Source organism: Pantherophis guttatus, chromosome 18 (assembly GCF_059756535.1).
Source record: "Pantherophis guttatus breed Tessera chromosome 18, ASM5975653v1, whole genome shotgun sequence".
Lineage (NCBI taxonomy): Eukaryota > Metazoa > Chordata > Lepidosauria > Squamata > Colubridae > Pantherophis > Pantherophis guttatus.
In genome coordinates this window covers 1,045,098-1,067,878 of record NC_142080.1, presented here as the reverse complement: position 1 = coordinate 1,067,878, position 22,781 = coordinate 1,045,098, and the positions used below count along the sequence as shown (strand labels likewise).

Below are 22,781 nucleotides of genomic sequence, written 5' to 3'. Positions count from 1 at the left end.
TGCTGGGAATTCTGGGAGTTGAAGTCCGCAAGGTGTGTTTATTATTTAAACCGTTATTAAATTATTCCTGTTATTGTGAGTTACTGCTAGTGTTTTTTGCAAGGTGCCCAGAAATGCCTTCGAGGCCAGGCAGCAAATGCATCTAATTAAAAAATTATATACATACATACATACATAAACTTGATTTACATTTTTTAAAGGGGCGGGACAGAGAGAAATAAACTTTGCCGGAGTGAATCAACAAAGGAAATGTCGGGGCTTAATTCTGCCACGGTTGTTTGGGGGGGCCCGTTTTCACGTTTTGCAGGAAGACTTTTTCTCCCCAGCTCTAATTGGTACAGCCGGTGGCTGGGGAAGATGGGAGTTGGAGTCCAAAAGCCCTCCCCTCCCCTGCGGGAATTAACGGCAGCCAAGCACGCACAGGCACATATATATATATAGCCAGAAGCAAGAAACATAGATTATTTTGTCCACCTTGGTCCGGCTGTCCGATTCGTCCACACTCAGCTTCGGTTTGGTCACCTCCGCACCGGATCCTCTCAGCTCGGATGAAGGGACGGCCTTCCTCCCCAGCCAGGAGAAAATAAAAATGCTTTAAGTTAAATTTTCTTCCAAATTGAAAAAGGAGGCAAACTCCCATTTCTTAGGCGTGGCCGTTTTCTTAAGAGAACCTTCACGTCAAGTGGCCAGACCTCATCGTTGTTGTGACCTAGGCATTCCTAAACCACGAAGCAGACTCCTCACCCCGACAAAAATCCCTTTTTATTAAGTGACTGTGAATTCTTCTCATTCACATTCAGCAAAGACTTTAAAGGGAGAATTTACAGTCACAGGCCTTTATCTGGCTTGGAGAGCTGCCAGGCCGATATCTTCAAAACTTGGCAAGGAGTCACGAACCAATTAAGCGATCTAATTGCCTCCTGCAAACTCCCCTCCCCTTTCGCCCCTCTTTTATTCCCTCTGGGAGGGGCCATTCATCGTCCACCTGTGGCTTTACTCCTAAGTCGCCCCTTGTTCTTTAGATGTTCCCTTCGTCTGGCAGCTCTGGGAACAGGCCCCAGCTGTTTGTCTGCCTCACTGATGTCCGATTCCGAAGGCAGCTGATAACTGTCAGACGGCCCTGGCCCCCTCTCTGCCTCCGACGCAGAGCCTTCCCCAGACTCCAGGACTGGCCCAGGTTCCTCCCCAACCTCCTCACTGTCCAAATCTGCTACCAGTTCCACTGGCCGACCACAACAATGGTTTCCGAAAGAGGCAGAAGCTTCTTTCGAAAGGGGTACAGCCCCCCCCACCAGCAGCAACTGTTGAGTTTTACATTGTATGTATTTTGGAGGCAAACTTACCGCAAACGCCTGGATTTTCTCAAAGATCAGGTTGGTTTTGCGCTTCGCTGTGGCATCACTTTCATTGCTCCTGAAGAATGACAGAGAGGCCGACAAATGCGAAGGAGGGCTTGTAGCAACCTTACCCTGAATAAACCACGATTTTCTGACAAGCGGGTAACCCCGGTTAAGGAACTGCCAGCGATGTCCCATCGAATCTTACCAAGCAGGAGAGGGTGCTGAGACAACAGAGCCTCCAGCTTTAGGGAGAGTCTACCCAAATGCCGGGGGCTGAACCCAAAATGAGGGAAGGCCTGTAGGCCAGCTGTCTGTGGACTTCCCGGAAACTTTTGGCTTGCCTGCTGTGGGAAACCGAGGCAGGGGGATGACTTTGGTGGAATTCCCACAGGGCAATTTCAAATTTCTCAAAATTTCGAAGAGCACCGTGGCGCAAGAAGAAAAGGAAAATGTGAAAACATATTCAAAGCCGGGAAAGTGGCTGACCTTGGAAAAAGATAAGCAGGATCCAACCTGGTTAAATCCTGGCATGGGGAGAGTTTAGGGATTCAGATAGGAATTGGGAAGCCGGAAAAGAAAAGGGTGAAGAATTTCCACAGGGCTGCCCAGAAACATTCAGGGAGATGCTGAGATGAACTCAACCAGGGTTAGGCTCAGCTCAAGCCAGCTTTCGGGGTTTACCTGTCCTTCAGGATGCTGTAGATGAGTTCCTTGGTGTATTCGCTGCTTCCCGGCTGGGCCACTTCCTGCTGGTCCCTCAGAAGGTCTGGGGTGGACTTCAGCTGGAAGAATAAACCCAACTTTGGTGAGTCAAAGGGGGTCTGGGCAGGCTGGCGGCTGCAGAAGGGACCATCCATGATCAGACAGAGTCCACTTAAGGGTCTCTGGTTAGAGTAACCAGACCTTGGTCCGTTTTAGCGACCACTGTATGTGCTAAGAAAAAAGACCTTCTCCCTGTAGTAACCTTACTGGCGTCCAGCCAGAGAGAAGGGATGGCAAAGATACTACTGGACTACAAGTCCCATCGTCAAAAGGATTGTGGTTTTCCCACCAGACCCAGGACTGATAGGGAAATTGAGAGTCTAACAAAGATCTTCAGAAAATTACCTGCAAATCAGACTGGATTTTTCTCGTCTGTTTTTCCGTCCCGGGCTCCTCCAGACTCTTGTTGACCCAATCCTGGATCATCTTAGATTTGTCTACTTCCTTCTCCTTCATTGCTTGAGCAGAGGCTCCCCGGCTGCCCGGGGCGTTGGCCGAAATGAGCGGCTTAGTCGCCGAGGATTGCGCTACCTCTTTCAAATGTCCTGGATGATGATGCCTGTCGATCTCTCGTTCTCGGCCGTCGGCCGTATCGTGGTAAGCGCTCCTCCCGTCGAGGCTCCGTGAGCGCTGATGGCTCTCGGGGGAGGCCCGGGTCCTGCGGGAAGCTCGGCCCCTCGGGGGAGCCTTTCCATCAAATTTGTGGATCAAGGAGTCCACGGAGGACAGAGGCTTCGTGTCGATGTCGCCGTTGTTGGTCCGTACCGATTGGGTCATCTCAGGCGAGTCCGTGTCTGAGGACACGGGCTTGGGGACCGGTCGCAAACCAGAGAAGTTAGTGGCTGTGGGTTCCCTACGGTTGGGGAGCCTGGGGGGAGAGGGATTACGGGCACCAGTACCCCTTTCTGGGATGCCTGAAGGGGAGGACTGGGAAATACAACCCGAGTTATGAGTTCGAGAGTGGCTCGTCTCTTGAGGATCGCTTGGCTCAGGATCAAGCAAAGAACTGTGGGACTGAGTGCGCCGCAGGTGCTGTTGCCCCATGGATTTTTTGTGGGGCAGGGTCCGATAGCCACCATGGGCAGCAGAGGCATGGTTGCTACGAGACACGCGAATCCCATCCAAGCTATCCGCTTGGGGCACTCGTTGGAGACCCGGTTCCTCGTCCGAGGTGCTGTACTGAGATCCGTATCGAGAAGGTTTCACCCCGTAAGGATTTTCGGGAAGATCCGAGTCGGAGCTGATGGACCCCGAAATGTCCTTGGAGGAAGACCCCGTCCTGGGAGAGCCCGGAAAGGTCTCCTCAGAAGTCTGGTTCTGAGCTGGCCTTCCATATTTGTTTCCTCCTTTGATCTGTACCCCGAAGGAATCGCCTCCTTTTTCGCCGCTGTTCAGGACCACGAAAGGTTGACCGTCGATACCCTGAACTCGCACCGCGACACCGTAGGAACCCGGCTTGGCTGCCTTGGTGCGGACTTTTTGGGATTTCCTGGGCTCCTTCAGGTCATCGATGAACCGGATCTGGACTCCGTAATCTATGGGGCTGTGCTTCTCGGCTAGGGTGCCATTCACAGAATGGTCCATTCTCCACAAGTCTGGGGTCTCGAAGGATCCTGAACGGGGGAGAAGGTGAAGACGACAGTCAGGGGATGAAGCTGCTCTGTTCTGCATTGCAGAGCGGCAAAGAAAGTTATTGCGGACATTTGGGGTGGGGGGGTGAGGTGGAAAGACTGATAATTATTTAACACACACAACATTACACACATTTAGTCACAAAGCTTGGAGGGGAACACGGCTCCTTCTCCAAAGCTCACAGGGCAGAAGGGGAAAGTCTGAAATAAAAAACTTGGAACCCTGATAACACGGCTTCTACATCCCAAACTCTCAACCTTACCATCGGACAGAAACCTAACCAGGTACGATAAACTTCAGTCCAGTTTTCATGACTTTAAACCTTTTTAAGATACTTTTGGCCTGGATGGTTGAGTTTTCACTGACATATGACCAAATAAGCTAATTCTACTTGATGATAAAGCTCCATTTATCAGAATCCTGCAGGTTTGAACGTACGAATCTCCCACCGTCTCCTATACATCCTGAGAAACTAGGGAGGGTCCCTTCTAAGTGTCTTTCTCTGCCCGTGTTGTGTTGTTGTGGGCTCAGCCGTCTCTTATCGGGCTGCGTCTCCATCTCTCAAGGCCTTCCTTGCACACCTACACACAAACATTAGAAATAGGAACCGAAATAACCCACAAAAGGAGAGGCAACAACTATTTCACTCAGGTTCACGTCCAGCTTTTCACAAGCGAAAAAGCTGCAAGGCGGCTTTTTGGAATCTACACACACCTGGCGTGCAAGGAGGCGTGAGGAGTAAAGGCACGGCAAACACAATCGCTTCCCTCACTTGGGATGCTCTGGAGGGGCTGCCAATTTTCTTTTCAGCCGAGGGATCCAAGACCCCGTCTAGTGGGAAAACTTGGCTCTCAACCCCTGGCAGCGAGAGCAACGCTGCTTCTTGCTTATTTTTCTTGCATTATTACCGTTAATTATATTGGCGTCCCCCCCTGCCAGTTTTACGGGAAGTTTCGGCTCGCTGCATGTCCCACCAGGGACCCCACGTTTTAACTGGCGCAGGGTTGGTCTCGTTCAGCGTAATTCGGCAGAGCCGTCATCATCATAACGGTGGCGCCAAAGGGGAGGGAGGGGAAGGGGCCGGGGACCTCGACATGCACAGCAGGAGGAGGAAGAGGAAGGAAAGCTGAGGATACAGGACTGCACAATCCTGCAGAAGGCATTACAGCACCCCGCAATCCGGAGTGAGAGAGAAGGAGAAAGAGAGAGGGAGGAGAGAGAGAGAAGGAGAAAGAGAGAGGGAGGAGAGAGAGAGAAGAAGAAAGAGAGGAGAGAGACAGAGAGGGAGAGGGAGCATAGAGAGAGAGAAGGGAAGAGAGAGAGAAGAAGAGAGATAGGGGAGAGAGAGAGAGAAGGAAAAAGAGAAAAGGAGAAGGAGAAAGAGAGAGAAGGAAAAGGAGAAAAAGAGAGAAAGAAAAAGAGAGAGGAGAGAGAGAGAGAAGAAGAAAGAGAGGAGAGAGACAGAGAGGGAGAGGGAGGAGGAAAAAAAGAGAGAGGAGACAGAGAGAGAGAAGGAAAGAGAGAGAGAAGAGAAAGAGAGAGAAGGAAAAAGAGAGAGGAGAGAAGAGAGAAGGAGAGGGAAGGAGAAAAATAGAGAGAGAAGGAAAAAGAGAGAGGAGAGAGAGAGAGAGAAGAAGAAAGAGAGAATTAATTTAATTTAATTAATGTAATTTATATGCCGTCCCTCTCCGAAGACTCAGGAAGGAGAAGGAGAAGGAGAGAGAGCGGAGAGAGAGTAAGAAAAAGAGAGAGAGAGAGAGAGAGAGAGGAGGAGAAAGAGATTCTGCAATGCTGTTTCAACTGTCAGACTGAGCGCCCCCTCCCCACAGCCACAGAGCCCCCTGGGCTTCTCCAAGAACATCATGCTGGAAACCCACTTTGATCCGTTCACACTCGCGCGCACACAAGAGAAACACAGAAACCCCGGCATCTCTCCATCGACCCAAGGCTCCGTACTCACTGCGGCTGGTGCAGCACAGAGAAGCATTCAGGAAAGAGTTGTGATTCGGGGTGGGAGGGTGGGAGGGAGGGAGGGAGGGAGCCTTCGTCAAAGGAGGGACGTCAGCAGGCTCGGCATTGGGGGGCTAGAAGTTTGCAGGGCCAGCTCTCAGCTCTGACTTTTTCTTCTTTCCCCCAATATGATGCAACCACCATCAAGGTGGCCGAGCTGCCCTTGCGTGCGGCTGGATTGGCTTCTGCCTGCCCCTTCTGCCCCCCCTCTCCGGTCTCCCCTTTGCAGACCGGACGCCTGACCACAGCCTTCCCCTCAACCTCCACCCCCCACCCCCCCAACGAAACACAGAAGCTTCCACTCCTGGAGAAAAGCGTAGAATGAGAAGATTCCCCAGGAGGAAACAAGAGGTGAGAGCAAGGATGGAGGCAGGGAGGAGGAGGCAGAGAGGCAATAGCCCCCACCCCCAGCCCATGGGCAGCCGGTCAGCTGGAGCCAGAGAAGGGGGCAGGGTATGGCAGAGCATCTCTGGAGCTAAGGGGGGGGGGACTGCGGAGTCCTTGGGGGCGGGGGGGCTCTGCAAGCTGGGCAGCCGAGCTGGGAGAGGAGGAAGGATTTCAGAGAGAAAGGAGGGGAGAAGGACAGGGGATCGAGACAAGAGATAGAAAAGATGATGAGATGCTTCAAATTTGTGGGTGCCTTTTTTTTCTGGATCAGAGAATGATGAAAGGAGGCAGGGAGGGAGACAGGAAGGAAGGAAGGAAGGAAGGAAGGAAGGAAGGAAGGAAGGAAGGAAGGAAGGAAGGGAGGGAGGGAGGGAGGGAGGGAGGGAGGGAGGGGAGCAAAGAAGGGAGGAGGGAGGGTGGAAGAAGGGAGGGAGGGAGGGATGAAGGAAAGAAGATATGAATGAGAAGGGAGGGAAGGAGGGAAAAAAGAGAAAAAGAAAGGGAGAGAGGGAGGAAGGAAGGAAGGAACTGAAAAACTGACGAGAGAGTCAATGAGGCTATTCTAAGATCTTTGTTTTCAACCACTGCTTTCCAGCTTGGTTGGACTACAACTCCCATCATCCAAGGGACGGAGAGCATCACAGCCCAATAGCCAGAGGAGGAGGAGCAGGTTAACGAGAGAGGCAGGCTGGAAAAAGACATCGCTTGCAGCCAGGTGGAAAAGCGGCCTGCCCTTCCTTCCGGCCGGAGGATGGCCGAACCCCGGAGCACTGAAAAAGGATCGGTCGCTATCAGGCTTTGAGAGCTGCATGGAGCCTCCCTGGGGAAGAGCAGTCTACCCCTCCCATGGCCATCGCAGAGGGCTGGGCAACCCAGATCTTGCAATGATGCCATGCTTGCTTCCTTCTGGAAACGGTCCTCTGAATGCAAAGCGTGAAGAGAGCTGGACTCGAACTCGGCGTTCACCTTTGCTTTCCCGACGTTCCTGGCTCAGGATGTGGCTGGTCAGTGTCCAACTTCCTTGGTCAGAGGCCAGATCCCTATGGGGGGGGGGAATAAGGGGGGGGGGCAGAGGCCTCCGGAGGCCATTTTTCCCTGGCTGAAAGGAGGACAATCTGCCTTTCCTCCCATCGACTGAGCCAGGACAGCTGGAAAAGCCAGATAAGGGAGAGAAAAAAAGACTCCAATGCAGACTGGGCACCGTGCCCAGCTGGCCTCTCTGGCCACCACCAACCCCATCGTCCCCTGCCGGCCTGACTGAGGTCCCTGGGAAGAAGAGGAGCACAACATGGGGGTGTCACCGTTTCCCTTTGGCTTTTATGCATCTTGATATACAGCAAGATAAACGTTATATCACCGCCCAGAGTGGGTAGGAATTGGGCAGCTTATCAATTGTAAGAATTTATAATAATATAAATTACTATTATTATTATTAGACACACAACAATGTGGAATCACAGCTGCCACTTTAAAAAAAAAAATATCTGTGGTTGATCTTTGTAAGTTTTTTCCAAGAAGCTAGGAAAAACTATTATTATAATTGCTATTATTTCTGTCAGGACTGAGCTTATCAATAATTTATAATAATATAAATTATTATTATTAGACACACAACATCACAGCTGCCATTTTTTAAAAAAAAAATCTGTGGTTGATCTTTGTAAGAGTTCTTTCCAAGAAGCTAGGAAAATAATTATTATAATTGCTATTATTTCTGTCAGGACTGAGCTTATCAATAATTTATAATTATATAAATTATTATTATTATTAGACACACAATGTAGAATCACAGCTGCCACTTTTTTTAAAAAAAAAATCTGTGGTTAATCTTTGTAAGAGTTCTTTCCAAGAAGCTAGGAAGAACTGTTATTATTATTACTATAATAATAATTGCTATTATTCCTGTCAGGACTGAGGGGGGAACAGTTTTAAGGTTGGACTCCAAGGCCAATCAGAGCTAGGGAGAATAGAAGAGGCCTTCACGCTTCACCCTTATAAATCCCCTCAGGGGTTCCAAAGCCCGCCATTTCCAGCCAATTAGGAAGAGGCGGCCTCCTCAAATCGTGTGGACATTGGTCGCTTTGAGCGGGCTCAGGGGACCAATGGAAGGGCCCGGCTAAGAGCCAATGAGAAGCTGGAGTTGGGCCACCAATCAGCTGAAGGAGAAGGGTATAAAAGGGGGCACTGCTGAGGCAAAGGGCCAGATTGCCCAGAGGAAGAGCCGGAGGGAAGAAGAGCTGAAGTCACTAAGAGCTGAAGTCACTGCTGGCCCCTGAGGAGAAGAACCTGGACAGTCCAGAAGGAGGAGAAAAGCTGAAGAGCTGAAGCTACCTTAGCAAAGGAGAAACAGCCTGAGGGGAGAAGAGCTGAAATGTGGAAAGGAGACCACCAGGAGAGAAGACCCTGGAAAATACAGAAGGAAGAAACCCCTGAGGCTGAAGTCACTGGGACCCCAGAAGGCCAAAGCTTAGAAAGAGCAGAAGCAGCCCCTGAGATAAAAAGCTGAAGTCACTATATGCTCAAGAGGTAGAGAGGAGGCCACCAGGAAAGCAGGGCCAGGAAGAATCTTTTATTATTAAAATTTATATAATGTCTACACAATTTGAAGAGGCTGTCTCTTCCTAATTGGCTGGAAATGGTGGGCTTTGGAACCCCTGAGGGGGATATATAAGGGTGAAGTGTGAAGGAATTCCTGACAGGAATAACAGCAATTATTATAGTAATATCCTACCTTCTTGGAAAAAAACTTATGAAGTTTTTTGTACAATGACATTTGGAGGCACAAAGCCTTAAGTAGCCACTGAATGATCTCTGCTTGGTCCTCCATCTTGAACATTGCATGGGGGGGGGGTGTCAACTACATGTGATCTGAGTTCACAGGTTATATCAGTTACATATAGGGGGGGCAAGGTTTGCTGGCTTCTGGGAGGGCCAATCTTTGGCTACAACATGCATTGCATTTTATGAAGTCCAATGCAAAAGTTTCCCTTTGGTTTAAAAACTTGGTTAGCATTAAACCAGGAATCATTTGGCTTAGCCTCTGGCTAAGTTTCAGGCAGAGTTCCTAAATCACAAGGAAGATTTGCAAAGAATGTGAGTTTGCTTTTTGTTGTGTTGCGGAAGGTGCTGTAAAATGCCTGCATATCAGATAAAGTCAAAAGTTGCCTCTGAAGTAGTCTCTGGGGCATAAAACCCTAGGAAACCAATCCTCTCCTGGGGACAAGTCCCAGGTGTCCCAAGCCCATAAGCCACAGCCTGTTATTATACTCCTCTACACTAACACAAGCCACTCATGCAAGGAGAAACAAATTGCCACAGCAGGACATTTCAATCTTCAGACAGGTCCTGTTGTGGCAATTTGGGGTCCTGCTTATGGGCCCCTACCTGGGTGGGCCTTTCTCTCACACACACTCAGCCTCAATTATATGTATTTAAGTTATGCAGAGAGTTCAAAATAAAACACCAGTATCTTAATAGCCAGAATAAAGCTTTTGGGAACCCCACAAGCAGACATTAGTTAGCAGGAGTCTCGGAAAGGAAATTGCCTTCTGGCACGAGATACACTGCTACTGCACCTGGAGGTTCTATTCCTCTAATTAAGGTTAACAACTTAAAAATAAAAAAAGAATAAATCCTCCTACATTAATTCACTCCAAAAAATACTGCCTAAGGGGGCTTGTGGCAAAGAGCGCCAGAAGCTAAATCATGATTATATCGCGCATAACGCTTCCTTTGGCTCACAAGTCTCCAATTCCTGAACTACGTGAGCTGGTCTGCCGCTGAGTACATATTCAATGTGTGTGTGTGTGAGAGACGCACTCGCAGGCCCCCCTCAGCCTTTTTTCAGAGGTTTGGCAAAATCGCTGCTTGAAGATAGCAGGCCGAAACCTGGCACGCCTTGCTCCCAGTTCTGCAGCAAAACCTGCATTCAAAATCGGTTTTTCCGAGGTTGCAGCCCCCTCCATAAGAAAAGGAATTCTTCCCACAACAGGGTACCGTGGGAATGTTTGGGGAGACCCTCCAGCAGGCCGGCGTCATTGCAAAGGCCTGAAATGGCGGCCACCGTGCCGGAAGGGCCCCGGCCGAGTGACTCTGTCACACTGGAGAAACTTGAAACCAACACCGCACCTGAGCTCACCAACCCAGCCGGTGCAGCAGGCAGAATGGAACTGGTAAGGCGGGACGACCTTTCCTCTCTTGTGCAAGTCCGAGTAAACAGCCGTGACGCCTTCTGGCATTCCTTGCCAGAGAAATCTAGCACCTCCAAGTGCCAAGGACACCTGTGACTCTCCCGGACCCGGTGCGCCAAGAAAGCCAAATTCCTAGTGGTTAGAATCACGACTTGGGGAGTTTCCATGAGAGCTAGAAACTTCATTTCGAAAACAAAACCAGCAGGGCTATAAGAGCGGCAAGGCGTGGCCCGGGTTATTAAAGACGGATTGCAAGAGGAGATGAGTGGCTAGGTAGTCAACAAGGATGGGATAACGCAAAAAAGATAAGTCTCCAGATTTGGGAAGGAAAGAAGTGGAAAATGTATTGGAGTTGCAAGAAAAGGGCGTGGCTGGCTGGCTGCACACCACCTTCCACTCACACTGAACGGCGGCTTGCAAAAATGGCCAAAGAGCTGAATTCCCAACAAAACAAACTCCCTTGGTGTTTAGCAGGATACGTCTGAAAGCAATCCATGTTTCGATGCAACCCAGATCCAAAAAACATTGCACAGCGCAGTTTTTTCCCCAGGTCCACCCGTTGAGTCACTGCTGGGGAGTGCGTTCACGTGTGTAACATTTTCCAACCTGGACTCCCGCTAACCCCGGTTGGGTGCAAGGTCTGAATCACCAAACCATTTCCACTTTGCCGTTCCCCAGGCAAGGCGAACAGAGCTCTTGTTAATCATCAGCTCCTGGAATGCAAACACTGAAACTGCTCCAGAAAGAGCCAGGCGGAAGAGGCCTCGCAGCGCCCTGAAACGCACGAAATAATTCTAAAAACTTTCCCCAGGCTCTGCCTTGGAGGAGAGGGCTCAACTCTCAGGCCTGTAAGCATTCGAATTTCCATTTGCCCCCCTCCCCAAAATATATATATATCCAAAATAAAGAAATGGGTTGAGAATCTGTTGGAAAACAGGCTGTAATCCAGTCACTTTCAACTTGATCAACTAAGTTGTTTAGGAACTTCGCTTTGGCGTTTCACAACACACCGGGACATCTGGAGACAAGTTTTTCTCAAGAACCTGCCTGGCTCTCCCAAAAAATATCAAGATTATCTGGAGGATTTTGAAGTTTGAGGAAGAGAAGTTGCTTGAGCTATTATTGGTGTTTTTCTGCCGTTTCCTTCCCCCCAAAATCCACCTGCCCGTCGTTCTACAGAGGTAAAACCTGCTGCTGTTTTCTTCCACGTTTCCCTTGTGTGTACGTGGGGTTATTTTGAGGCCAGCGTACTCTAATGAAAACATTTTTTCAGTGCTTTATTGCGGTCACACGCTGTTCCAACGTGAAAACCAGGAATCAAAAGCTGGCAGGGACTTTTCAGCGCCCGGGCGGCTGGATAGGTTTTTAAAGCGTATTTTCCAACAAACTCAAAACTTTCTTAGAAGGAAAAAAAAAACCAGCCAAACAGGTCCAGAGGGGGGGGGGTAAGGAAAGGGGGGAAAGAATCAATAGAAATCAGTCTATATTCACAAGAGAGAGCCACGCAAACAAACGGAGTTGGTTTAGGAGGAATATTGGTTCCTATCTCGCCACGATTATCCCAGCAAAATAGAATTAATTCTTGATTTTTTTCTTCTGTTTTTATAACAACAGGTACCACGATCAAACCCCCTGTTCTAATCCTGTCCTGGCTAGATTCAGTGGGAATTCTCCCAGATATTTATTTCCACCCGCTAAGAATAAAGGCAGTCTGTTTTTAAAATGCTTTAGTCATAACAACAAAACAATAACAAAACAATAATCAGTAAAACAATAAACAATACATTTACTTTAACCCAGAACTAGGGTTGAACTAGATGACCTCTCCGGACCCATAGCCCAAAGCACCAGGAATGTGGCACACGCACACACACCAGCCCAAATGTTCCCAGAAAAGCGTGGGAAGGCTGCGTCTTTTCCAGGTTATCTCGCATTCCAGTTCTGGCGTCTCTCACCCCCGGCTCTGCTGGTTTGGGATCAGAGGTCACCCAACCTCTGGAAAAATCGCATTCCCCGACCAGATTTAATCTCTAGAAATCCCACCTAGATAAACTGGGGGTCTGGGAGGGGTGGGGGAGAGAGGGAAACCTAATTAGCACCAGGCAGGGAGCGGCACCAACTTCAAGGGGCCCGAAGCAAAAGGGAAGCAAATCGTTTTTGGATTATCAAAGGAGAAAATAATAATAATAATAATCCTTCAAAGAAAATCTACCCAGCGAGAATTGCAGCCGCTCGTCCCTTTTCCTGAAGCAGAGATGTAAAAAAGTTTTAAAACTTTGGCAAGTCTTTTTTTGGTTCAGGAATAAACGGACATTAAGAGAAAGGAAGCTGGCTTGTTCAAGCAGAGGGCGGAAATAAGAGCTTTCAACGCCATCACCTTGACGCAGGTGTCACCCAGAAGGAACCACAGCATCCCTGCCCTTAACTGGTAGGGCCAGCCGGGTGGCCACAGCCCTCACTGGGCCATTATTCACCCTTCCGACAACCGGTCGTGTCAAGGGTGCTGGTGGGCGGTCGCTGGCGCAGGCAACAGTGTGCCAAACGAGCCCAGGTTCCTCAGGTGACACTTTTTAAAGAGGCCGCAGGAAATCCAAGGCTTCGTTTATGGCCACAGTGGAGGCAAAATAAACAAGAGGACTCCTGAGCAAGTGCAGAGCGCAGATTAGTTCCCTGTCCATAAGGCCGGCGACTCAGAAATGCAGGATTGGGAAAGAGCGATGAATGTTTCAGTTCCAGGGGGAAATTAAGCATCTGGTTCAAAATCTGGGCCCCGGGGAGTCCTCTCTCTCCCCCACAAAGCCCCCCACCCTCCAGGGCGGTGCAAAATCAATACAGGCAGTCCTGCTCTTATGCCCATTCGGTTAGCAACTGTTCAAAGTTACAGCAGTGCTGCAAAAAGGGACTTACGGCCCATTCCTCACACTTACAGCCGTCACAGCCTCCTCACAGTTACGCGATTGCGATTCGGGTGTTTAAGCAGCCAGCATGTATTTCTCATAGGTGCAGCAGTACAAGGTTGTAAAATCGAGAAGGACTCGCTTAACAGCTGCTTTGCTTAACAACGGAATTACGGCCGTAAGTCGAGGACTTTCTGTATCAGTCACCCTGCCTGGATTTTGGTGATCATTGACCTTTGACAAGCCAATTTTTTTTTATCAGCCACTTCAGGAAATGATTAAGTGCTTGTGTCTCTCTCTCCTGTCTGCAAACAGGATTTGACAACAATCAGGTCTGTTTGCAGGGAGGGTCAATTAAGCCCCCGTCACAGCGGGAGACCACAACCACACAGGCACAAAAGCAGAGGGAAATTGGCGGTTTTTTCCCTTTACTCCAGTTTCAATCCAGGCTGACCTTGTCGGTGTAAAAGGAAACCAGAAGCTGAATAGAAAGGTTGGAGGAGGGGGGGGAGGAAGGGAAGCCCAGAAAGGTATTTAAAAGGCTGCAGATTCTGACAATCGGGTTAGAAACAGCAGAGCATCCGTCGGGGATTAAAGGATTTAGGCCCCTCTGGGTGTGTTGGGGTACAGAAGGGTGGGCTTAAGAGAGAGAGAAAAAGAGACTTCAGAAGGAGGCTGGCTGGGGATGGTGGGGGTTGAAATCCAAGCTGTCTGCAAGGGTTGGGGGAATCTTTTAAGACCCTGCCAAGACTATGGATCTTTCCTTCCTTCCTTTTTTCTCTTTCCATCCTCCTTCCCTTCTTTTTCTCTTCCTTCTTTCATTCCCTCTTTCCCTTTTCCCTTCTTTCTGCCTTTTTCCTTCCTTCCTTCCTTCCTTTTTTCTCTTCCATCCTCCTTCCCTTCTTTTTCTCTTCCTTCTTTCATTCCCTCCTTCCTTCCTTTTTTCTCTTTCCATCCTCCTTCTCTTCTTTTTCTCTTCCTTCTTTCATTCCCTCCTTCCCTTTTCCCTTCTTTCTGCCTTTTTCCTTCCTTCCTTCCTTCCCCCTACAATACAATCTTCCTTCCTTCCCCCTACAATCTTCCTCCCTCCCTCCCTCCCGAGTACTACTCCAAAGCCCATCCCACTCAATTCAGATGAGTTCACTCCCCTGAGCAAAGGTGGGGCCGTTTCCTGGGCAGGTCACAGATCCCAAAGCCCCCACCTGCCTTTCCGGGACCCTCCCTGGGGCTGGCCAGCTCGGACCCCTTACCCACCCAGTCAAAAGGGGGGAGTGGGACTGGGAAGCCCCCGTCCTACCCGCCTTTCTTTGCCCTGCTTGCCGACTCGAGGCGAGGGAAGCGGGGCGGGGCGGAGGGGCCAGCTGGGCCAAACGGGCAGAGGGGGTCCCGGGAGGTTCAGCGGCGGCTCCTCCACCTCCAGCCTCCTCGTCCTTCGCAAAGGCAACGTGGCTCCCGCGGGAGGGGAGGGGGCGCGGCGGCCGGAGGGGAGAGGAGGGGAGGGGGCGTCCGGCCAAGCGACCCCAGCCCGAGGGGATGGAGGAAGGAAAGGGCGTGGGTCTCCCCTCCTCGGAGGATAGATGGCTGGAGGGGGGGGATTCTCTGCCTGGCTGCCGGGCGCGGACCATGGGAGCTGCAGTCCGGCTCAGCTGGAAGCAGCCCCGAAGGTGCGGCCGGGGGTAATGGGCGGTGTAGTCCTGGAGGGAGGGAGGGCATGCAAAGAGCGGGCAGCGCTGCAGAGAGGATGCCCGGGGAGGAGGGGGGGCAATAGGGAGGGGGGACTCTCTCCTGTCCGCCCGTCCCCCCCGCAGGACACTCAAAGGGGCGGCCGTCGCTATCCGGGACGGCGGAGGAAGCCCAGGAAGGCAGCAGAGCCCGGGGGAAGGAGGAGAAGGGGAAGGGGAGAAGGGGAAGGGGAGAAGGGAAGGGAAACCCACCCACCCACCGCCTCCTCCTCCTCTTACCCGCCCGGCTTCCTCGCCCACCCGCCGCCTCTGGCTCCGCTCCGCTTCTGGCCGCCGCCCCGAACGGGCGCAACCTGTTACCTGAGCTCGCGCCTCGGCCACGCCCCCGCCGCTCCCCATTGGCGCAGCCCGCGGCGCCGAGCCACGCCCCTCTCCCGCTCCGCCACGCCCCGCAGCCTTGCCTTCGCTTCTCTTCCGGACGGGCGGGGCCCGGAGCCCTAGCAACCGGGAGAGGAGGCCGCCGCCGCCGCCGCCGCCTCCCTAGCAACGGGGCCCGGGAGATGCTGCAGGAAAGCGGCCCCTTCATTGCAGGGATTGAAAGTGGAGAAAAGACCCCCAAAACACACAAACACACCCACACCCCTTCCGGAGGGTCAGGCTCCGCTTCCATCCTGTGTGGGATCCCAAGTCCCATTCTCCCCAGCTGTACTGTCTGTAGTTGGGACTCTGGCTTCCATCCTCCTAGCTCTACAGAGATGGGAGCTGCCAACAGTAGGATGCACAGCAACTCCGGTGCGCAACTGGCGCACGGTCCAGCATGGTCCATGGTGCTCATCTTCCACAGTCCAGCATGATCCATGGTGCCCAACTGGTGCATGGTCCACTCAGCACTGTCCACAGCCTAGAGCACATCTTTTCACCTTGGCAACTCTTTATAGAGTGGTACGACTTTTAACTCCCAGAATTCCCCAGCTGGAGGCAAAACCAACCCCACCCATTTCCCCCTCCGGGTAAGAAAGCATGAACAATATTTCGATTTCTTCCGTTTCCTCCCATTTCCCTGGCTTTTCTGGAGTTTGACACTGCCCAGTGCTCCCAGTAAGTGAGCAACCACTGGACTACAACCGGACTTGCTTCCAGCTCTGATAAGAATTGTATCCCTCAAGGAGAGCCCCGTGCCCCACTTCTCACCATAAGCACCTCTCTTTGCCAAGGAGAAGAAAATAGAACATGCTGCCAGCAGAGCCACTGGAGGGTGACATATAAATTTAATATAAATAAATAAATAAATAAAAGGGTTTGGCTTTGTCATATGTACTTCTTAAAGATGGCTTCTCCCACTGTTTTTGGTGGGAGATTTGATTTATCTGCTTTTTCTACATTTGTTTTCCAAGTCAAGTAAGAGGAAAAACATGAGTGGAGGATCCTTAATAGTACCTTTTTGTCTGTCTGTCTAACTAGTCAATGTTGACAGTGACTTGATGGTATATGATTGATGGATGTGGAGGCACCTCCAATTGGATTCATTCAGGGTTGGAGGAAAAAAGCATCTTCCTACCTTTTGTTAGTTTTGGTAAGGGAAGTGAAACAAAGGCGGCATAGATCCTGAATCCATTGTGAGTTCAGCGGCTTTGCAGAACAATGCCAGTTCTAAGAGGAAACTCCAGTTTCTTTCCGATCTCTTATCCACCCAGGACAAAGGCTGGCATTGAAGTCTTCCAACTTCTGCAGAGGACAGAAAGCAATTGGAGAAGGTTAGCTCTCCCCCCATAGCTGGCTCAGTACATCCCGATTACAAATCAGGGGAAGGGGGGGCATCTTAAGTTTCACGCACAGGGTTTCTGTTGCTATCTTTTTGCCAATATTTATTTTGCTGCATTTTTGCAAATGCATACTTTCTGCATGTTGCAAAGGTGTTTATTTACTGCACGTTTGCAAAATGCGATCTAGTTTGTCATTGAACATAGCTGTCTCTAACCCCTTTTTTTTTCTGTTTTAAATCCCACTTTGTACACAGAGCTTTTAAAGGTCAAAGCAACTCTTAGGAGCTGCTGCAACGGGCACCCAGAAATGTCTTCTCGGGTGGAACAGCATCTCGGAACAGCCGTTTGAGAGCAGCCCGAATAAAATCCTGCTCCCCTTCTTCCCCTTCCCCCCCCAAGGGATTCAGGGTGGCACGTCACTCTCCCACACGGGTCACCCCAATTATGTTCTGTGCTGGGCGATCTAGAGCTTGTTAGGTCGAATCAGATCAGCAGGCTGACACTTTCTTTTCTGCTGGTGAAAAGCAGTGGAAAAAAACCACATGCAAAGACTGGGCTTCGGAGGGCCGAAGGGCTGGTTTTTCAATGAAAGATGAAGGAGCTCAGCAGCCTGGAGAGGGAGCAGGAATGCGAACAAGCAACAAGCGAGCCAAGGTCATATTTTGGTTTCCGGCTGCTGCTCTGAAGTGGAAGCATCTGGAATGAGGTTGGCAATGTTGCAAAGGGTTTTCTTCTTCCCAAGCAAAGCAGAAAAGCAACAAAAAAATGACTGAGTGGGTCAGCAAAAGTGGTGCCACTTTCCCATCTCCCTCTGCCCACACAATCTGGGGCTTATTTGCCAATAGTTGGATGTTGCTTATTCTCACACTTCTCGTGATCTTGAAAAGATGGAGAAAGCCACAACTCTTGCGTCATTCGCTATATTCCATTTCCAGTTGATAAAAATGTTAATTCTGCAGCATTCCGAGAGGGTTAGGTCCCATCAAAGAGTCATCCACAAACGTTGCCCATGACCCAAATAGGTTTTAAAACTATTTCGTTATTGTATTTGTTCCTCTCGCCCTTCTCCCACACGAGCTGACTACCAGCAACTCAACGTTCCTGCCAAGGAATAAATGGACGGAAACTGATCAAGGAGAGTGTCAACCTGGAAATAAGGAGGAATTTTCTGACAGTGAGAACAATCAACCGATGGAACAGAAGTTGCCTTCGGACGTTGTGGGACCTTCATCACTGGAAGCTTTCAAGAAGCTTTGTACCCGATGACTATCATTAAGTGTAGTACCTTATGATTCTTGATGAATGTATCTTTTCTTTTATGTACACGGAGAGCGTATGCACCAAGATAAATTCCTTGTGGGTCCAATCGCACGTGGCCAATAAAAAAATCAATTCAATTCAATTCAATTCAATTCAATTCTATTGACTAGACTGCCATCTGTCAGAAATGGTGTAGGGTCTCCTCAGTGGTGGGATTCAGCCAGTTTGCACCACTTCGGGAGAACCGGTTGTTAACTTTCCGAGTAGTTTGGCAAACTGGTTGTTGGAAGAAATCATTAGGGCAGAGAACCGGTTGTTAAATTACTTGAACCCCATCACTGGGTCTCCTGGTTGAGCGGGGGCTTGCACTCGATGATCCCCAAGGTCCCTTCCAACTGTGTTTCTGTCATTCTGTAAGGGTCTCATGCTTGGGTGGGTGGGTGGGTGGGGCGGGGGTGGTTTGGACTAGATGACCTCCAAGGTCCCTTCCGGCTCTGTTAGCAGTATATTCCCCTTTGGCAGGAGAGCCTCATTCCACAATGTCCTTGTATCTGAAGCCCCAAAGGGAGTTTTTGTATCTTTGCAAATAAATCATAATGATAAATGTATCAATCCCAGGCCTGAAATCTGGCCTTTCCCAGCTGCTCTCTCTCTCTCTCCTCCAAAGCAGATAAGAGAAGAGGGACTTTATTGCTGTGCTAGTCCCATGCTAGTTTGCAGCGCCTAAAGCCAACCTGGGGGGGGGGGTCCCCAGGTGCTCCTTGCCCCCCATTGTTGCTATTGCTCACTTGCAAGGACCCTGCATGCAAATGTAAGGGATGCACCAGCACACTGCATTGTTGCACACACTTCATTCTTGCAAGAAACCAATTTGCAAAAAACCATCCGCCTTCCTGGAAACGGGCAGCTCCCACCCTGGCTGCGTGAAGTTCTCCGCCGCCCCCCTCCCCCACCGCGCACGCGCGCCCTGCCCCGGAAGTGCTTCTTCCAGCGTCGGCGGCGCCACGCTCAAAATGGCGCCCTCCTCCCGGACAACTTCCTCCTTCCCGACCGCCACCAACCCCCCCCCCCGAAAATAATTCATAATGGGAATTCTCGGCTTCCCCGTTTCTGTCCTCTTTCATTCCCCAAGAAAACCCCCCTCCCACCCAAGTAAAATGTGAGGCGCTTTTGTCTCGTATCCGCCATACCCAACATGGCGGCGGCGGCGGCGCCTCATTTGCCAGCCTACGGAGCGCCGCCGCGGACAATTGAGAGGCGCTTCGCTTGCTGCCGCGCATGCTCCGTGGCGCCGCCTCTTCCTGCTCCGTGACTAAGCTGCGGCCGTTCGGGGAAAGGAAAGATGGAGGCGCCCGCGACGCTGCCGCTGCCTTCGCTGCTCTGGGCCGGGGGTCCCGCCCCGGGGAGGCTCTTCCCACTGGGCAGCCCGACCCAGGACTCCCGGGCCCAAAGCGAGGAGGCCTCCAAGAGGACTCTGTAAGGCTGGGGGGGGGGGGAGGGGGAGAAGGGGGGGTAAGCTCCTTCCCACGGTGTGTGACGTCATGATGGGAGGAGGGGGGGAAAGGGAACCCCCTCCTCACGGGGAGGGCTGCAAATCAGGGTCTGCCTCTGTGCTGGGCTAGAAGTTTCCTCCATAGATGGGATGGGAGTTGTAGTCCCAACGCTCATCTGGGGGCTCAGGTTTTGGGGTGGAAGGAGGACTTTCCCTTGTTGGATCTGTAACTGCCCCCCCCCTCCAGCTCTTAATTAAAGAGCCCCCCCACACACATACATATCCTAGGGCCTGAGTCCTAAAGGTAGACGGCCCCTAGCTAGGGAAGCTCGACCGCAGACATTATTGCAAAGGAGCAGCCCCGTGAATGGGACTGCAGGGTTTGTGGGGAGGGGGGTTGAGAGATTTGGTGGGGGGAATCCCACGTCTTCGGGATCAGCAATTGTGGGTGGGGGGAAGCAGGATCTTCCCGCCATGCAGGGAAGGGTCATCCAGATCTCCAGAGCCCCTTGTAGGAATTGGCAACACACTCCTCCTTTCCCTTCCTTCCTTCTCTATCTATTCATCCATCCATCTTATCTCTCTCTGTCCGTCCATCCGTCTATCTATCCCACCTTTATTGTCTGTTTCTATCTTATCTATCCCACCTCTCTATCATCTATCTATCTCATCTATCTATCATCAATCTATCATCAATCTATCTCCATCCATCCATCCATTTATCTCTGATATCTATCTCCATTCATCCATCCATCTATATCTCTATCCTTTTTTTTTTACCTATCTTCTCTACCTACCCATCCATCCATCCATCTACCCACCCGCTTACTTATCTACCCCTCTTCCCATTCCCCACCCCATCCCATCCAGGAGCCCCATGGTGACGGGCACCTCCGTCCTGGGCCTGAAGTTCGAGGGAGGGGTGATGATCGCCGCCGACACGCTGGGCTCCTACGGCTCGTTGGCCCGATTCCGCAATCTCTCCCGGATCATGAAGGTCAACGACAGCACCGTCCTGGGCGCCTCGGGGGACTACGCCGACTTCCAGTACCTCAAGCAAGTCCTGGAGCAGATGGTGTAAGTGGCCAGGCGACCCACAGCGGGCGTTCGGGGATCCTGGCTGGCTCCTTCAACCCCCTGAATTGGCCTTGAAAACCATGCGAGGAGGAGGAACTAAAACAGGGTCTCCCAACTTTGGCCCCTTTAAGACTTGTGGACTTCAACTCCCAGAATTCTGGGAGTTGAGTTCCACAAGTCTTAAAGTGGCCAACTTCGGAGACCCCGACCTAAAAGAAGCAACACAAACCAGCTTTGATTTGCTGTTAAGGGGGCCCCGATGAGCCTTTCCGATTTTAAATCAGTGTGAAGGTTTAAACTTCTGGAGAACTTCCAAGTGGGACCCCGAAATCAACATTACAATTGCACGCTTCCTACATCAATCCTGTAAATAGAAATACTTGGGTCTTTAAGCTGGCTTGATGGCCTTGAGCCCTTCTTGGGGCTGAGAAGTTGGGAGACCCGTTGACCCTTTCCATAGGGCTTGGGCAATCTCCCCCTTGGGCGATGCTCGGACCCCTGGCCTTCGCAAAGGAGCCTGGACGGTGAGAGGGGCTGGTGGGGGGGGTGTCAGTTGGTGGCTTTAAGAGAGCAGCGTCTCAGCTGGGCCTCTTGTTGTCTCGCAGGATTGACGAGGACCTTCTGGGCGACGGGCACAGTTACAGCCCAAAGGCCATTCACTCCTGGCTGACGCGGGTCATGTACAACCACCGGTCCAAGATGAATCCCCTCTGGAACACAGTGGTCATCGGCGGCTATTCCCAGGGGGAAGGGTAAGGCCGGGAACGCGGGGAGGGAAAAGCTTGAGAGTGGTCCGTCCCGTTTCCCCCACGAGCAACAGTTTTGGGCTCAGTTGTGGTCATAAGTTGAGGGCTACTACCAGTAGCAATGTTGCGTTCACCAACTGTCGTCCGATAGTGAGATGAGCAACGTATAAATTTAACTCCTAAACAAACCGCCTATAATTCAGTTTTTGTCTCCTCCTCCCCAATGAGGGGGGATGTTGATGGCGGAGGGGCTTCGGCTGCTGTAGCCCCCTCAACCTCTTCCCCTCTCAGCTTCTTAGGCTACGTCGACATGCTGGGAGTGGCGTACGAAGCTTCTTCATTGGCGACCGGATACGGGTCTTACGTGGCACAGGTGGGCAGGAAGTAAATTCACTGGCATGCTTTTGGATCCACTGAGGTAGGGATCCTGGGTTATGAATTGGGCTCCCCGGTTTCGGGCTAAGCCATCATGGCTTATCTCGGGATCAGTGCCCCGTCTTGCCGATTTCAGCCGGCCTCGTTTTTCCAAGCGTTGTGTGCCGAGTTGTGGCTTATTCAGCAAGCCAGAGACGGGTTCGAGTCACGGGGCCCAGTTTGAATCTGGCAGGGTGTGGCTGTGTAATTGAACAGAGTTTCTTTCGCCCCGTCGCAGCCATTAATGAGAGAGGCGCTGGAGAAGACACCCAGCCTCTCCCAGCAGGCGGCCAGAGCTCTCATTGAACGGTGTATGAAGATCCTCTACTATCGGGATGCCCGCTCGTTCAACCGGGTAAGAGAGGGGCATTTGGGTGTCCCCCTCCCCCCTGCCCAGCTGGCATGCTGGGGCCTACCTTTGAAGGTGGACATGTCAAGAAGAGGCCAAGGAAGACCCTAACCCTCTGCCCTCCCTCCTCAGTACGAGATCACCACCGTCACCGAGAAAGGCGTGGAGGTGGAAGGACCCCTGTCCTTGGAGACCAACTGGGAGATTGCTCACCTCGTCAGGTGAGGTGGCCTTCCTGGTCTTGTTCTCACAACTCTGGTGGTGGACGCTTTCCCTTCCTCCCTAACCTGGATTTCAGGAACAATTTATTTTCAAGACTGCTGTGATGTTTGCCTGTTAATTTGGCTGGGCTTTTATCTTTTTTTTTTCTCTCTCCCCCCTTGCAGTGGTTTTGAATGAAACAGAAAACGGAGTTTTTCTATTTGCTGGAAGACAGAACCCCAAATCCTTTGTTATACTGTTTGAGGCTCCTGCAGGAGCCATTCTTTAATAAAGATGCTTGACTCTTGTACAACTACTCTTCTGCGTCAGAAATTTTCAGTTTCAAGAGGGTTTTTTTTAAAAAAAAGACACTTAGGGGTTCCCCGTTTCTATGATCCTATCATCCTTCAACCTTCCAGAACAGCTGGGCTTCTGCTCCCATAATCCCCCACCAGCACAGCTGGAGATCCAAACCAACAAAGGCATTTTCTACTTTTTGGAGGTGTTATCTTTAGAAAGATTTTCTACCCAGCAACACCAGGTACGCTGTGGATTCTAGTGTAGGTAGTTTGTGATCTC

The 22,781-nt window shown here is 51.0% G+C and overlaps 2 protein-coding genes across 6 annotated transcripts in view; one reads left to right on the top strand and one right to left on the bottom strand.

Moving 5' to 3' along the window:
* CGN (cingulin) overlaps window positions 1–18,336 on the bottom strand; it is a 29,900-nt gene extending 11,564 nt beyond the window's left edge. The window contains exons 1-6 of one of the 4 annotated variants that reach the window (XM_060694260.2): window positions 17,949–18,336; window positions 16,459–16,625; window positions 2,448–3,715; window positions 2,022–2,122; window positions 1,344–1,413; window positions 475–561 (exon numbers count right to left, since the gene is read on the bottom strand). In XM_060694260.2, the coding sequence (XP_060550243.2) occupies window positions 475–561; window positions 1,344–1,413; window positions 2,022–2,122; window positions 2,448–3,686 (1,497 nt within the window). In that variant the 5' untranslated portion in view covers window positions 3,687–3,715; window positions 16,459–16,625; window positions 17,949–18,336. Of the gene's footprint in view, window positions 1–474; window positions 562–1,343; window positions 1,414–2,021; window positions 2,123–2,447; window positions 3,716–15,179; window positions 15,276–16,458; window positions 16,643–17,100 lie in introns of those variants that run through there. The other 3 variants (XM_034425100.3, XM_060694259.2, XM_034425101.3) reach the window with 3 other exon arrangements.
* An 868-nt stretch (window positions 18,337–19,204) lies between these two features.
* PSMB4 (proteasome 20S subunit beta 4) lies at window positions 19,205–22,518 on the top strand. 2 transcript variants are annotated; one of them, XM_034425099.3, is made up of 7 exons: window positions 19,205–19,399; window positions 20,286–20,492; window positions 21,098–21,244; window positions 21,530–21,611; window positions 21,891–22,007; window positions 22,134–22,222; window positions 22,388–22,518. In XM_034425099.3, exons 1-7 carry the CDS (start codon window positions 19,266–19,268, stop codon window positions 22,398–22,400), a joined length of 789 nt encoding a protein of 262 aa, XP_034280990.1. In that variant the 5' UTR covers window positions 19,205–19,265; the 3' UTR covers window positions 22,401–22,518. The 2 variants fall into 2 exon arrangements, with proteins under 2 accessions (XP_034280990.1, XP_087737315.1); XM_087881189.1 differs by lacking the exon at window positions 22,388–22,518 and having other exon boundaries at window positions 19,219–19,399; window positions 22,134–22,226.
* The last annotated feature ends 263 nt before the right edge of the window (window positions 22,519–22,781 follow it).

Bases quoted from the DNA above. Each gene is read 5' to 3' on its own strand.
- PSMB4 (XM_034425099.3), top strand. From the start codon at position 19,266: ATGGAGGCGCCCGCGACGCTGCCGCTGCCTTCGCTGCTCTGGGCCGGG. The intron at 20,493-21,097 runs GTAAGTGGCCAG...GTTGTCTCGCAG, and splicing joins CAAGTCCTGGAGCAGATGGT to GATTGACGAGGACCTTCTGG. The intron at 21,612-21,890 runs GTGGGCAGGAAG...GCCCCGTCGCAG, and splicing joins ACGGGTCTTACGTGGCACAG to CCATTAATGAGAGAGGCGCT.